Source organism: Temnothorax americanus, unplaced genomic scaffold (genome assembly GCF_048541705.1).
Source record: "Temnothorax americanus isolate GAGA-0224 unplaced genomic scaffold, ASM4854170v1 Scaffold59, whole genome shotgun sequence".
Classification (NCBI taxonomy): Eukaryota; Metazoa; Arthropoda; class Insecta; order Hymenoptera; family Formicidae; genus Temnothorax; species Temnothorax americanus.
In genome coordinates, this window is record NW_027509741.1 from 849,537 (window position 1) to 864,501 (window position 14,965).

The 14,965-nt window shown below is 34.3% G+C and overlaps 1 protein-coding gene across 2 annotated transcripts; it reads right to left on the reverse strand.

Moving 5' to 3' along the window:
- Positions 1 to 1,209: 1,209 nt before the first annotated feature.
- LOC143904886 (uncharacterized) lies at positions 1,210 to 9,368 on the reverse strand. Of its 2 annotated transcripts, XM_077419865.1 has the most exons (5): positions 8,154 to 9,358; positions 7,185 to 7,289; positions 5,784 to 6,691; positions 3,671 to 3,748; positions 1,210 to 1,348 (listed from the first exon to the last, which is right to left on the reverse strand). In XM_077419865.1, exons 3-5 carry the CDS (start codon positions 6,060 to 6,062, stop codon positions 1,343 to 1,345), a joined length of 363 nt encoding a protein of 120 aa, XP_077275991.1. In that variant the 5' UTR covers positions 6,063 to 6,691; positions 7,185 to 7,289; positions 8,154 to 9,358; the 3' UTR covers positions 1,210 to 1,342. The 2 variants fall into 2 exon arrangements, with proteins under 2 accessions (XP_077275991.1, XP_077275990.1); XM_077419864.1 differs by lacking the exons at positions 1,210 to 1,348; positions 3,671 to 3,748 and adding an exon at positions 3,854 to 4,499 and having other exon boundaries at positions 8,154 to 9,368.
- Between the last annotated feature and the right edge of the window lie 5,597 nt (positions 9,369 to 14,965).

A 14,965-nucleotide genomic window follows, 5' to 3' on the forward strand; every position in this document is an offset into this window, starting at 1 on the left:
ACAAAGTTTATGAAAATTATTAATTTTTCGTTTAATTCATGCTGCAATATATTATTAAGTTAAATTTACCAAAAACTGTCACTAACTTTAATAAAATATTAAAACAGGAACTGTTTGTCGTATGTGTTCTCTACATGAAAAATACATGACAATCAATCCAGAGTCATGTGACAACTAACCCTGGTTATGGGGTTTAAGTTGTCACATTTGCATGATTTTGCTTAAAATTAAATAACTTTTTTGTGTATAAATATATACAAGTTTAATTTTTTTTCTTATACCTAAAGGATGTATATAGCTACATTATAAAGTAGTATACGATATTATGAAATATCACAAACATTTTTTTTTAAATCAGTATTTGAAAAATGTGACAACCAGCCCCGGTCTCCCCTACTTCTTTGTAATGTATAACTAACTTTGTTATAACTATATTTTTCTTATTTATAATACATATCTAAAAAATACATAATTATAATACATAAATAAACTTTATTTTGCAGAATTTTCTTTGTTGTTAATTTTAAAATAATTACGCACACGAAAAGTTGTAAACATTAATATTTCATAAACTATTACGTATTGGACAGAATTACTATACCTTATATTAGATAAAATCCGGTGTAACATATTAAAAATTTAGTAAAATTCAAGGAATCAAAGATTGATTGTCCCCTTAAGATCAGAGATGCTAAAAGGGATCACACACAGAAGAATATTCTACAGCCAAGGAAAGCAACTACTTTTAATTTTATTTGTTTTAAGTAATAGTTTTCTTCAACAAAGAATATTTCAAACAGAATAATAAATTTATTTTGCCAGTGAATAGAATAACAATTAAAGTAATTTAAATCGACCGTAACTGGCAATATATAACGTCTTTACCGATATGAACATTGAAAAACCGTGAGCCAACTTGGTTTGTCGGATTTACACAGCACATTTTCAGAACATCATCGAGACATTATTAACTTTGACCATAGGTTTTAGTCAGTTGATGTAATTTCTAAATTCAATAGTTTTAAATTTTTATTGCGAAAAAATATTACCCCAGCCAGGGTTTGAACCTGGAACCTCCCGTATACCGTGCGGGTAAACGAGCGATTAGCGAACACTGCTAGAAATATTGTACTCACCTATGGTCGTATAAATGGTGCCACAGTAGAACACGGCATTCCAAAATGTCCATACTTGCTCGCCTTTGTCCATCAATCCTCGGCCGAAATGCTCGTACAGATCTTTCTCGTACTGCGTTAGCTCGTACATCGCTGCTCCTCTCCAACGGGACATATCTGACGCCAGTACCGAGTCGTCGCATAATCCACGAATTGTATTGAGCGTCTCATTTCTACAATTGATAGCAAGCATTTATGATGACTCGGGCTAAAAGCTTGACTCAAATATTGGAAATTATTATAAGCGTTTAACTGCGAAAACATAAGTACAAATTCTTTTTTTCTTAAGTTCCGCATTTCGTAAAAAAAGTTGTGTTTAATATTGAATCAATTTAATACTTGCATTATTTTATTTTTCTACTTTATCCCTTGACTATACTTATTATTATATATTATGTGAACAATTATTGTACAGAAATTGATATATTATCATTTTTTTGTACTCACGCAATTTAAGTAAATGATGAAAAAGTGTCAAGTTATTCTTTTTTATATACATAAGTGACTAGCTGAGCCAATTTACTTGAGACCTTTCGCAGAATACAGGAATCTTCATAAGATCGTGGGCGAGCCTCTTCGTGAGACGTGTCACCTCGACATTCTCAATAAAAGCCGAGGCAATAAATATATCCGTGATATAAACTTTGCCAATATTCAGTATACTTTCTCGATTAAAATCAAGACAAACTTCGATGGCAAGGTAAAGACATCGAAAGCCGCGAGGATTAAAACACTCTCGTTACTGAGTAGTGAGTTAGGTTGATATTCCACAAATATGAGGCGCGTCTGCCCAATAAAAGAGAGTTCTACTCCAATCTGACATAATGACGTTCTATTATCGTGGAAAGACAAAATCCTCAACCACTCCTTGATTTCGAGAATTAATTTTAGGCGAAACGTCGGGCGAAACTTTCTAGACTCGATCCCCTACTCAAATGGAGATAGCGAAGATACGCACGCTATAATCATTAATATCAAAGGATTACTATTTCCGAATTAATATAATAGCCGCGCAAACGCCTTGGGCTACATTGTAATTAAATTTAGACTAAGGGGAATACAGTTAATGGTGCAATTTTTCGCAGGCACACGATTACAACAAGGTGTCTTTACTGTTTATCTGCTGACTGTAATATCGCTTCCGACTAAAACCCGAGACAAACGTTAACCTTGGCCTTCATAAACAAGAAACGACTTCCTAATAGCTCTTCTTACCTTTAATGTTCTTATTCTAAATACCGTGTGCGTAAAATGTACGATAAATAAGAATTTAACCAGTTTTGTTTTATTGCAATAAAGCTGTCACGCGAGACCCAGTTTCTTATAGATAAGAACGGCCGTCGAAATTGAATCTAGTCTTCGTCCTGAAGCTAATCGATTGAGCTAGAAAATTGCAGGAAAAATCACAACCAAAGAAAAGCACGAGATCGTGCTCGCCATTGTGATGACGATACATGAAAAGTGTCATCTATTATTAACAATATTTTACAACTTCGCTGCAGTTTTATAATTACTATCAGGTTATTTAATAATATCTTTTATAGATTAAGTTTATATAGAGAAAATTTTTTGCCACATTAGTCACGTTTTTCGCAAAAACGAAACAATTATCACAATTATTTTTGTCGAGCTATTAAGTTCTTAAAAAGAAAACTCACTATTATTAATATATTATTTCATGATTCAAATCGAATGGCCAATATGAAATGATTGTAAAGTGCATTCTTTAGAGAAACGACATTGCTTTGTAAGATATAGAATTTGTACAATGGAGTAGAAAGCAAATGGCATTAAAGCAGCTCGGCAAACAATGTTGTACGATCGACCGTGAAATCCAATATTGGTTAGCATGATTAACAATTGTTGCACTGAACTAGACGCGCAGCATTGGCAGGACTAGGCGAGGACCAGGATTGACGTTATCGACAACGAGATAGTATTGAAACCGCAACATCGCATCGAGTTCGTATGGCACACGAACGGTGAAAATTAGATTAGATTCCACATTAATTACCGGATATTAAGACGTGATTATGTACGGAAGCTATATAGATAACGGATCGTTAATACATGTTAAAATGACGTTAATACGTGATATTTTCTTTTTTTTGTTCGTGGCCAAGGATTCGCTCTATTCCTTAGTTCACTCCTGCATCTTTCTAGAATAATCAACGATATTTCGCGATGCGATATTCATTGCATCCTTTGGTACGCGTTCAACAAATACTCCGTTTTAATGAAGAAGTAAATAATAGATCTTGTTTGTAATGGCCAATAAAAGTCCGTGAAAATGTTTTGCTAGTTCGTGGTCAACATAAATCTTCATTTTACGAGACGTTGTCTTATACGTTAGACAACATTTCATACTAAGTAGATGGGAGTAATTAACAAGTACTTTATTTCTGACTTTTATGACATCGAATAAATGTGTTGACTCTTGATACTTATACTTTTTGGATAATCAGTTTGAATTTACATTTTGTTTCTGAACATACCTCTTCTTTCGGATGTTCGAGAGAGCAGTTTCCTCGGCCGAACCCTCTACTGCTATGAAAATCATCGCCCCGGCGATGCTGTACAGAAGTATGACAACGAATAAAAAAATATGCGTGAACCATCTTTTGCTCCAGGAACTGACCTGCACACAGCATTTATATTATCAATTTAACAATTTAAAAAATTAACAACTAAAAAATTAATAATACTGTATTACGCGGATTATGAACACGTGATAAGATTAAAGTCAGTGCTATCTTTTCTACCATATATGCATCTTTATGAATATTAATAATATAATTCTTAAACAAATCCACGTTACGCTGATTAATTAATATCTATCAGGGTAATTACTCACAAAATGACCTTGACCTTGACATATGTTGTCAAGGTCACCCTCCTGAGTGACCTTCAGAAGGTTTTAGCCGGCGGTCGTTTTTTATTAAAAAGTTATTAACAAAAAAAGTTTGAAAAATATAGAAGTTATTTTGAGTATATTAAAAGGTATAAACGACTGATATATATATGAAAATAGTACATGTATGAGCAAAGAAAAGTTATTAAAAGCAGTGAATCGTAAATATATATTGAAATCTCTTTGCTTTAATAATACAATATACGAAGTGTGATCAAAAAGTTCGTGAAAAAAATTTTTTTCTGACAACACTGTAAGGCTTCTATGGTGGTTTGGCGTCTAAGGGGAAGCCTTACGAGTCATCAGTGCAAATTTGGTCACAATCGAGTGCATACGTATTTTTCTGTGTTAGTATTTGTGAACGCAGTTTTTTTTTGTAAATAATTACCTCTATCAGTATATTCCTCTTTCTTCTTGATTTTGAATTTTTAATCATCCGGATTGCATTTATAAAAATTGATCGTTAGTTTTGCAAAGAGACAATTGAGAAGTTGTGGAAACTAAATAACTGTTCAGTGTGACTTTGACTGTTATACTGTCCGGATGTGTTCTCTGATATGGCTTGCGACGTTTCTCTTTTCACGCTACACCGCATGCTTTTATATTTTGTCTCAACGCACAAGATATCTTTGCGTATCCATGATATAGTTAGGGCACGATGTCAGCGACGTAATGGATGTTTTGTATGCGGATTATGCGGATTGATTGCGTAATTATACTCTTTTCACTTGAAAAGAACCGAAATCACGGTCGAAACGTTGTGAGATTAAATATATCAATTTGGCCAGTTGGGTCGAACAAAAACGACTGTTGTTTTAAATAACTGTTATTTTGCAATAAATGATTTTGCAATAAAATGAAATAAAATGAAATAAATTAAACTCTGCAGACTAAACTCTTTTATCAGCATGGTGCAAAATACACGTTTATATTTTTATAAAAATAAACGTTTTAAAAAAGCAAATGTTGCGGCTGGTTGCACGGTTCAGTGATGTATGTTTAGAAAATTTCAACAAAGATAGTCATTTCCATAAAATAAATTTATCTGAATTTTTCGAAGGCATAGTTATCAATGTGTTAGAAAGGTTATTTAATAATTTTCAGAAGAGTCTCGATTGTACAAGTCCAGATGAATCATTGTTTTGAAGACATGTAAAACATGCAACCAACCAAAATTGTTGGTTTTTTTCATAATATTTATTTTTATAAATTCATATACAAGGTAGGACATCTAACTTGCACACCATGCTAATAAAAGTTAATACATTTTTGCTCAAAGTTCAATATTCTTTCGAATTTTAATACAATACATATAATACAATAATTTTAATACATGATATATTCTATTTAAGGAAACAAAGTTGATCTTTGTAAATCGTAACATACTCAAAAAAGTATATACGCTATGTAATGTATCATGTATCTCTTGAAACTTTTGTACGTAACAATTTAAAAAAAAAAACACACGTAATTTAAAAGTTATTCAAGATTATACAAATTAGGAGTCCCATCCTATGTGCATATACTTTTTGCATGCACTATATGCTAAAGAAAAATGACGAGTTTCTTCTATAGTACAGTATTTAATTCATTTAATTATGTCTATTCATTGCAAAATAACAATAATGTAATTTCAGCAACATTCCGATTGCTACCCTGTTGAGCGAAAGAGTGTCTTTCTTCCGGCATTCACTTACCTTCTCGTAAAGCCAAAAAGCGCTCTTCTCACCCACACTGAGGCCGGACTTGGTAAAATCCTTGATCCCTTTGAATTGCGTGAAGACGAACTCGCTGGCCCGGTTGGAGTAGAACACCTGCGGCTGGCCGGAAATCGGCGTCATCGGTAGCGGCGTTTGCCCGTACGGCGTCGAAACGTAACCCATACCGGTTGCCGGCTGCGGATAGTACTGTCCGGGAACCGGAAGCAAAATCTTTGGCCTGGGCGGCATCGTTTGCAATCGCGGTGAGTTCGACATGTTTGCGACCGATTTTTCGACGCGACTGTCTCAAAGTACAAGCGAAACACTTAAGCGAGACACGTGTGTTTTGGTACCTTACGCGTTATCGGGTATACGATTTTCCGCGATCGATCCTCTCTTACTCGTCCAGGATCCACAGGGAGTTACGGGGAGAGATTGTCGTCCGATACTCTTGTAGAACAAATACCCGAGGAACACATTGTTCCGACTGCATTTAAATTGCCCTGGGGAGCACTTTGCGATTCAGTGCGCTGGTTAAACAATTCAACGTAATAATCGGCGATAATCGACTCTGCGATTTGCGTGCGATTTACGGGAATTAGAGATCCCCAGTGTTCACGAGACAGATCACACAACATTCATAGCAACGCACATGTGTACGATTTGCACTACATAAACGTATCGGCGTCTGCAATGGTGTGTCACTTTGTCCTCTTTTTGTCCCGTCCGCTATTTTTCGCAGATCCATGAATTTTATTTGAGTGCAGATATAAATAGACGGACAGACGGAAGAATGTTGGCAAGCTCCTAGAGCAGGATTCCGTGGAAGAGATTTATCTTGAAAAGCAACCGCGTGTCTCTTTGCGAAATATACGAAAGAGGTCATTCGTGGCTTCTTAAACGGCCTAAACGATCACGAAGAACCATTAATATATCGCTACATAATATATCACGCTGTAAAGAACTATTATAATTTGATTAAGATATGTAATAAAAAAAAAAGTTACTATGGAGAGCGAATTGAAAGTAATAAACCGAGCGCTTCAATAAACTTTTATTTTGAGAAGGTTTTATTTCCCATTTGAAATATTAACAGTGAGGCTCACAGAATATTCTACTTTATAAAGCACTTTCAATAATTTAATATTATCCATTTCAATATTATACAATTTAATGTTACAATGTCTACAAAATGTCACAAAATAATATTATTTTAACTTAATTCAATTTAAATTTAAATAACATTAAATCAAATATTAAAAAGAAATATTAATCTAAATGTTGGTTTTTCCAAGAGCATTCTTTGAAAAATATTAACAGTTCGATATTCTTGAAGATAATTAATATCAATCGTAGAAAGAAACGTGCTCAATGATCTTGACCGTGCCAGGTACCTACCTATGTTCTTTGTGATCTCGTGAACTTGCGCTCCTGTAATCTGAATCCTGTTTCTATCTGAAATTATTCGCGGACGACACGTAGGTCAACGGCCCCGGATGGATTCTAGCAATAGATAGTACAAGAGCGTAATATAGCGCGAACCACTTAACGCAACGGATGATAGGAGATAATTATATTTCACAATTGCACAATCGCGTTTAGCACGGCACAATTTCATTTGAAACAGTAGAACATGTAATGTAAAAGAAAGTACTTAAAGCGAGGATGGCGCACATGAATATGAAACAACATAATTGAAACAACGTTCAACCGTAATGAAATATATCGAGGTTTAAAACATTACACATGACGTATAAATGATAAAGTATGCGAAATGCATTTAACTAACATTTCAACTAACTACCGTCCACCACGTACGATATCACGTGGGCGAAATATAATGTGGAGCAATATTTTCAATAGAAAAAATACACTCTGACATTCTTCAGTTGCTTTTAATTTATATTAATATGCACAAATATTTCAAACATATTCATATGAAAGTTTATATAATTTTCACGTAAAATAACACTAGAATTCAAATCAACATACAGAAATTTAAATAATTTTCAGAGAGTTTCAAAGAAATATATCATCGAAATCAAATATTAATTAACTCTGACTCTAATTTTAACTTGTTTAATTTCAAAAAGTGTATAATTTTTTAATTTGCGTATAACAACTTTTTTATGTTAAATAAAATTTTATAAAAAGTTTCTGTCTGTATAAGCAAGATAATCGTGCGCAGACAATTGTGCGTGACAATGCAAAGGAACATACGTAATAATCCGATTTGTCGCCGCGATTCGTGATTTTAATTCGATATAAAAGAATGTGATCATGCTGTAATGTGTTGGATCAAACATACGAAATCTCACAACAGATTCAACATATATCGATAGAAAGGTAATAAGAAGTATTGCACACCCACAAAAGCGATCCTTTATCCCTTTGAGAGCTATAATACTACCATCGATTCATCATCTGTCATCAGTGGCGACCAAATAAACTCGGTCTCTTTCCCTAACGATGCAAGTTGATGCTGCCTTTTTTCTCTCTTTTCACTTTAGCCTGATGATTTTGTTGCTATGGTGCTTTCTATCCAGTCACCGTCTGCTGCAGAAAATTTCATTAGTCGCGAGATTGCACATCGATCATACCATTTTTTTTTTACAGATTAACATGAGGGTTTCCTTCGCGAGAACTTTTCGAACACACCTTGCACAATTTTCGGAAATGTTCACGCACTGTAACTTTATTGCATTTTCGCAAGTTATTTTATATTTATTTCGTTTCTTCTATTTTAAATTATTTTATTTTACTTTTTATTTAGCTGATATTTATTTCTCGCTTTTATGCTTACAATTGATTTCGCTATAAATATGATTAGGATCACGTCACTCTTCCCCCACGCGTAATTGATGAGTCACTCACGCGAGACGGTTAAAAATTACTGAAGAAAGCTCATATTTCCTGTCGACGAGGGAGACGTCCCTTCCCACTTCCTCAACACATGTCCTTTTCGATTTTCTCCGGCGCCCCGCGCCTTTATTCGTTATTTGACGCCTATCGAGTGAAAGAGGCAGGGAGAATCACTCGTGTGCCGTGCTACCCTTTCCCACAGCATTTGAAAGAGGGTAGCCCCTTTCTCCTCCTTCGCGAGAAACGGGTCAAACGTCGTCTCCGATTTACACTGTCATCCCGGCGAATCCTCTGATTCGCAAGGACATCAACGGACACCACGGCAATTTAATAACCCGTGAAAGATTTATCATCCCGAACCCGAGACACTGCAGGCGGCGTGCAAAACTCTGAAGCCTTCGAGGCCGTTCCTTTAACACACTTTCTTGTACGTGAATCTTTATGATCCTATTAGGCTTCAATATATCAGGATACAGTTTAGGATAATATTCAATGCGCTTTCACAATCCCTTAATAGTTCGTCAAACTTCGATTAAATCGAGAATTGTCGCAAGTGGTAATTCGTTTTATCACGCCCCCTTATCTGACTTTCCTTCGAACAAAGTGAAAGCGAGATTACTGGATTACTGCCACCAGGTGCTATTATAAATGTCTCCCGCGTACCTTCAACGGCGGCATCGCGACGCCAACTGAGGAACACGTTCGACGTCGGAACTCGGGTCGCTTTGAAACCGGCGCTATTGGCCGCAGGGCCGTACTAACTACATAAGAAACTAGTGAAAAACTTTAAATAAAATTTTCCTACTCCCCCTCCCCTTCTCTCTCTCTCTCTCTCTCTCTCTCTCTCTCTCTCTCTCTCTCTCTCTCTCTCTCTCTCTCCCTCCCCTTCTCTCTTTCTCTCTCTCTCTCCACCCCCCTCGCGCTTAATATTTGAGAAAGATTGATATATTTGAAGACAATTTTTTCTTAGACACAATATAAAAAATTTCTTTTTTTCAAACCAATATCTTTGAAATTCACATGATTTAATTATATGAATAATTAAATATATAAACAATAAAGAGAAGATATTGATGCTCGTCTAAAGCAACAGCTAAGCATATAATTACGGCCAGTATTTTCGAGCAAATTTTAGGCGTTCTAAAAGAAGTGTCAAATGACTTTATTAATTTATTTAATAGGCTTACCGTTTTTTAACCTCATTTAGTCTTCCTCAGAGCATAAAAATTATACATCGATCAATAATAAGACATCAAAAAGAATATATATAGTGTTGGAGATCATATATATAAAGGAATAACACAATCATTGTACTATATCAATAAATATATATAAAGAAGATATAATTTCAAATTTGTTACAATAATTATTAACAACTAGGAAAGTTTGGTACTTCTGTATCCCGTGAACAATTGCCACTTCACTCATACCACCGCCGTATCGATTTCGACTGGCTTTTTACTCTGACTTTACAAGCGTTTCTGTGCTTCACCAGGATACTAAGAAAAATATTCTTCTTTATTCTTCGCCGTTAGCATTTTAATCGAATATAAGCGACATTATTTTCGCATTTGCATATTTACTTAATATAATTAAAAAGCATTTTTAAAGTGCAAAGAGTGCTTGCATAGAAAATAATTATCTTATATCCAAAGAAAAATAATTAACAAAAATTATAGAAGTAAAAATAATGGAGAAAAATAGCTGGATTATAAATTACTTCATTATTTATTAAAATAATTATAAACAATACTATGGAGATGGAAGAGGCAGCAAAAGGTACGAGCAAAGTAAGATTCACCGTAGGGAAAAACTCTGGAGGCGAACATACATGGAAAGTAATTAAGCGAAGAAAGACCAAGGACTACTAAAAAACAACGAAATAAATATGTACAAAGGGGAAAACGCATAAGGAGAATGTGCAGGGAGGATAAGAATAATTATACAATGGAAATATGTAGTAAAACTGAAGAACATCAACATAAGGCAGAAGTTAGAGACCTACTTGCTAAAATAAAACAGGTAACACGAAACTTCAAGACACACGCGCTAATAATAGAGGATGGACAAGGACACATAATAACTGAGAAACCGAAGGTTTTTAAACGCTGGAAAAATGACTGTCAATCCCTATTCAAGGTCAAGCAGAACTATGTTAGAGAATAGAACTATGTCAAAGAAGAGGATCGGCAACTATACTAATAATCAAATCAGAAGTAAAACTGGCACTCAAGCTGTAACTATGAAAGGGAGCAAGTGTTGACGGAATAGTCTCGGAAATGTTTAAAGAACCGATAAAAAACAAGTGTAGACCTATATTTCCTATATAACAAAATATGGAAATCATACATGGCTCAACGAGTGGCTTATCAAATCTATGTATATTTATACTAATTTATAAGAAAAGGACAAAAACACAATGCTCCAGAAAGTAGGCCTAAAAATCAATCCCTCCAAGATAAAGATAATAATCAAAAATCACACTGAAGAAAATGAACCTGGATCTAAAGTCATAAATGGAATCGAAGTAGTTAAAGATTTCATATACCTGGCAGTCAAAATATCGAGCACAAGTAGTTATTAAAGGGAAACAAAGCGAAGGATGGCAATAAGCCGAGATGCTGTTGTAAGGCTGATGAAAATATGGAGAAATTGCGGAATAACAAAAGCCACCAATAAAGATAATAAAAATAGTGAGAGCACTCATATTTCCCCCATCGTGAAGCATGAAATATATATAATCGTGGACAGTGAAAATGACCGACAGAAGACAAATTCAGACCTCTGAAATGTTTATTTGGCGATGGATGTTGAGAATCCCATAGACTGCAAGACGATCGAATGACTCCATTCTAGAGGAACTAAACATCATAAAGAGACCGAATGTTATCGTACAAAGAATCATTATATGGATATAAATATTTCGATCACACCATGAGAAAAGATGAGGATTCGCTGGAAAGACTAGTAGTATAAGAAAAAGTAGAGGGAAGAAGGTCAAAAGGACGATCGTCTTCACGTCAGGTGACTAGAGTGACCGGTACTTTTGTATACGTATGCATCCGGGCATCCGGAGAACAGAGAGAGATGATGGTACATCGATGTAGGAAATACCCGTAATATTATCACGATAAATAGAGTATACTACCTTATATATAAACACGAATTCCTTGATCCTGTATAGTGTGAACCTCGCTTCAACTTAGAAAGCACATACAAAGTACATATACTCTCTATTCTCTATTTTAAATAACTTTCCTTTCAATATATCAACAATTTACTGCTTTAAATAATTTTTTTTGTTTATACATATACTATTTCCACATAAATATCAATTATTTATGTCTATTAGTACTCAAAATAACTGCTATATTTTCGAAACTTTTTTTGTTAATAACTTTTTAACGAATAACGAGCGACGGCTAAAACCTTTCGAAGGTCACTCAGGAGGGTGACAACATATATCAAGGTCATTGAAATCGGTGAGGTCGCCCTTAATCTAGACATTTACCGTGTGTGCTCCCCGCTTTAGGGTGCGTTCCGTTTCACGCATAATGTGTGCATAATGCATCACTTATCTTTGTTTAACATTCGGTGAACAACAACGATAAGTGCTGCGTTATGCGCATTATACGTGAAACGGAACGCACCCTAAAGGCCGGAACACAAAGGTATATAGGCAATAGGCCTGTTCTTTACACATTGGAAAGAAAAAGAGAAAAGATAAACTGTACAAGAAGTTCAGCTAAAACAAACAGGCCTAATAGGAACAGAGAATAGCAACAGAATGTAGATTTTCAACCTATCGGAAGCCGTATATATCAATGCATTCTGTTCCTATTCCCTGTTCCTATTGCCTGTATCTTTGTATTGTGTACCCTAAGTATATACCCCAGCTTAACGAAAATAAGGAACTCTGTCGCGGGCCGACAGTCCTTAGTTTTGTGTATCGTTATCGTTTCGTGTAGCGTGTCGACATTGATGCGATCGTTGCCCTCACAGTGTCAGGGTTATTGTGTGTCGAGATCATTCTCGTGGCATTCGTATGGTGCTGAGATATCGTCATGTACTTATTGTGTTGAGATATCATTCGCGTATTAAGGTAAATGTCCCAGTGGCCGGATGTTTAAGCATAATTTGTCACAAATAATACAATTTATATAATATTAGAAAGATCTTTAATATAAATATTTGTATTTATTCGAAAACTAAAAATTTCCTTAAGCAGGGAAAAATTATTTTAACTCACATATATCAATTATTAATTAAATATATAAACATAAGTCATGGAGCGTGTCAATGTACCAATAGTCGGACAACTGACATAGGTTACGGCCTAGTATTCGGACAATTGTCTCAGTGTCCGACCAATTAGAAAATTAGTATGCTGAAGAAAAATATTGTTATAAATAAATATTTAATGACAAAAAACAAAAAACAGCTCCAAACTGGTGTTTATATACTTAATAATATTTTATTGCTGTGTAGCTAAACTGAAGAATTACCTTTTATTCTTGTCAAAACTTAAACAAATAATTTATTTCATGAAATAGAACATTTAACCTACAAGTAAAATAAGTTCTCAGCCAGACGGATCGCCCACTAGTAAAGTACGTGTTCAGAACCTTAAGCCTTATCACCCTTCTGTTCTCGATCTAAAGAGTTACGATATTACCGGAAATGCTAAGTTACGAAGCCAGGCGCTTATGGCACCTATTTTGGCTCCGCCACCGAAAACTGCGGCGATTCATCAATCAGAGGGACCCAGGATTCTGGCCGGAGTGGCAGAAACTCATCATCCAGGACGACTTCTACAGATACTACGCTGGAAATTGTTAGTGAAAGATTGTGTTTACATTTGTTTATGCAAAGTTTATCAATGCTTACACTATTTATGAATTATTTTTATTTATTGTTGTCCTTATTTATTTAAAATTTCGAGGTCTAACAGCGCCAAGTTTTTTTACAAGAAAAACTTATGTATTTTAATAAAATATTTTTATTTTGTACTGTTACCTCTGTAATTCTTTGTGATTAAATCTTTTATTCTATTGAAAAATACATATATAAACTTTATATTTAAATACAAATTGTATTCCCTCGTTGAATTAAATATTTTAATAAAATATTTGTATTTTGTACTGTTACCTCTGTAATTCTTTGTGACCATTAAAAAATACACATGTAAACTTTGTATTTAAATATCTTGTATTCCCTTGTTAAATTTAAATAAAATTTTTTAATTTTATAAAATTGTTATCATACATTCTTTTCTAATTGACACAATGTAAAGATTTTTCAAAGTAGTGCAACAATTATTTTTTGAGGCAATATACATGTTCTCTCTGTAATTGGCGCTCTAATTTAAAGAGATATCATTTCTTTTTTGTAATTGTAATAGATCACTTGAAGCGCGACTCTTCTTTTTGATAAGGTAACATAATTTTGTGACGTGTATCACTTGGGTTATAATTTTTCGGAAATAAAGATACTACTGCTTAGATTTTTTCGAGATTTTTCGAGATATAAAGATCTACCACTTGTTACTTAGGTTTTTTCGAGGTATAATACTACCACTTTCTTTTTTTTTAGGTAACAACATATACACTATTATACGTGTACTTGGCGCCTTTTTTTACCTTTTTTTAAAAAAGGTTCTAATACACAGTAGCAGTAGCTATATTATAATTAATCTACATAGTAATTATATTTTAAACAGATTTAACATAGGATTTATAATATATAAACCTGGAACATATAAACCAAAAGCAGAACATTAATTTTTGATGTATAATAATATTTATAACAATATTTTTCTCTTTCATCTCTTACTCGCGTATTGTTATTCAGTTACTACATACAAATTCTCAATAAGACATTGGTGAACCTGAAATTTGACGTAAAAGTTATTACAAGAAGGTAATTTAGGGTAAGTAATTTTTAAAATTGCAAATTATTTTAAAGCACGCAATAAACTTCCTTGTTTTTATAAACTTATTTTTTCAAGCTTTCTTCTCATTTCTCCCCCTTAATAGTGGGCATTTTATCTTCCAATTTTATCAAGAGACACGGTAGTGTCTCGCGCCAAGTACACGCGGAGCGAGACCGACCGTGACTCTTTTACGCGACGCGACGGGTTGCGAGTACCCGAGATGTTGAGATCTCGATAACGAGTGAACGGATCAAGTTCTAAGTAGGCTTGATCGATAGCTTGGGGTCCAATTAGGGGGGGGTTTCTCTCATAATATTCCGCTACGTGCCTTACGAGCGGAGATATTGCGACGCAAAGTCCAAATGTGAAAATTTATTTTTAAGAT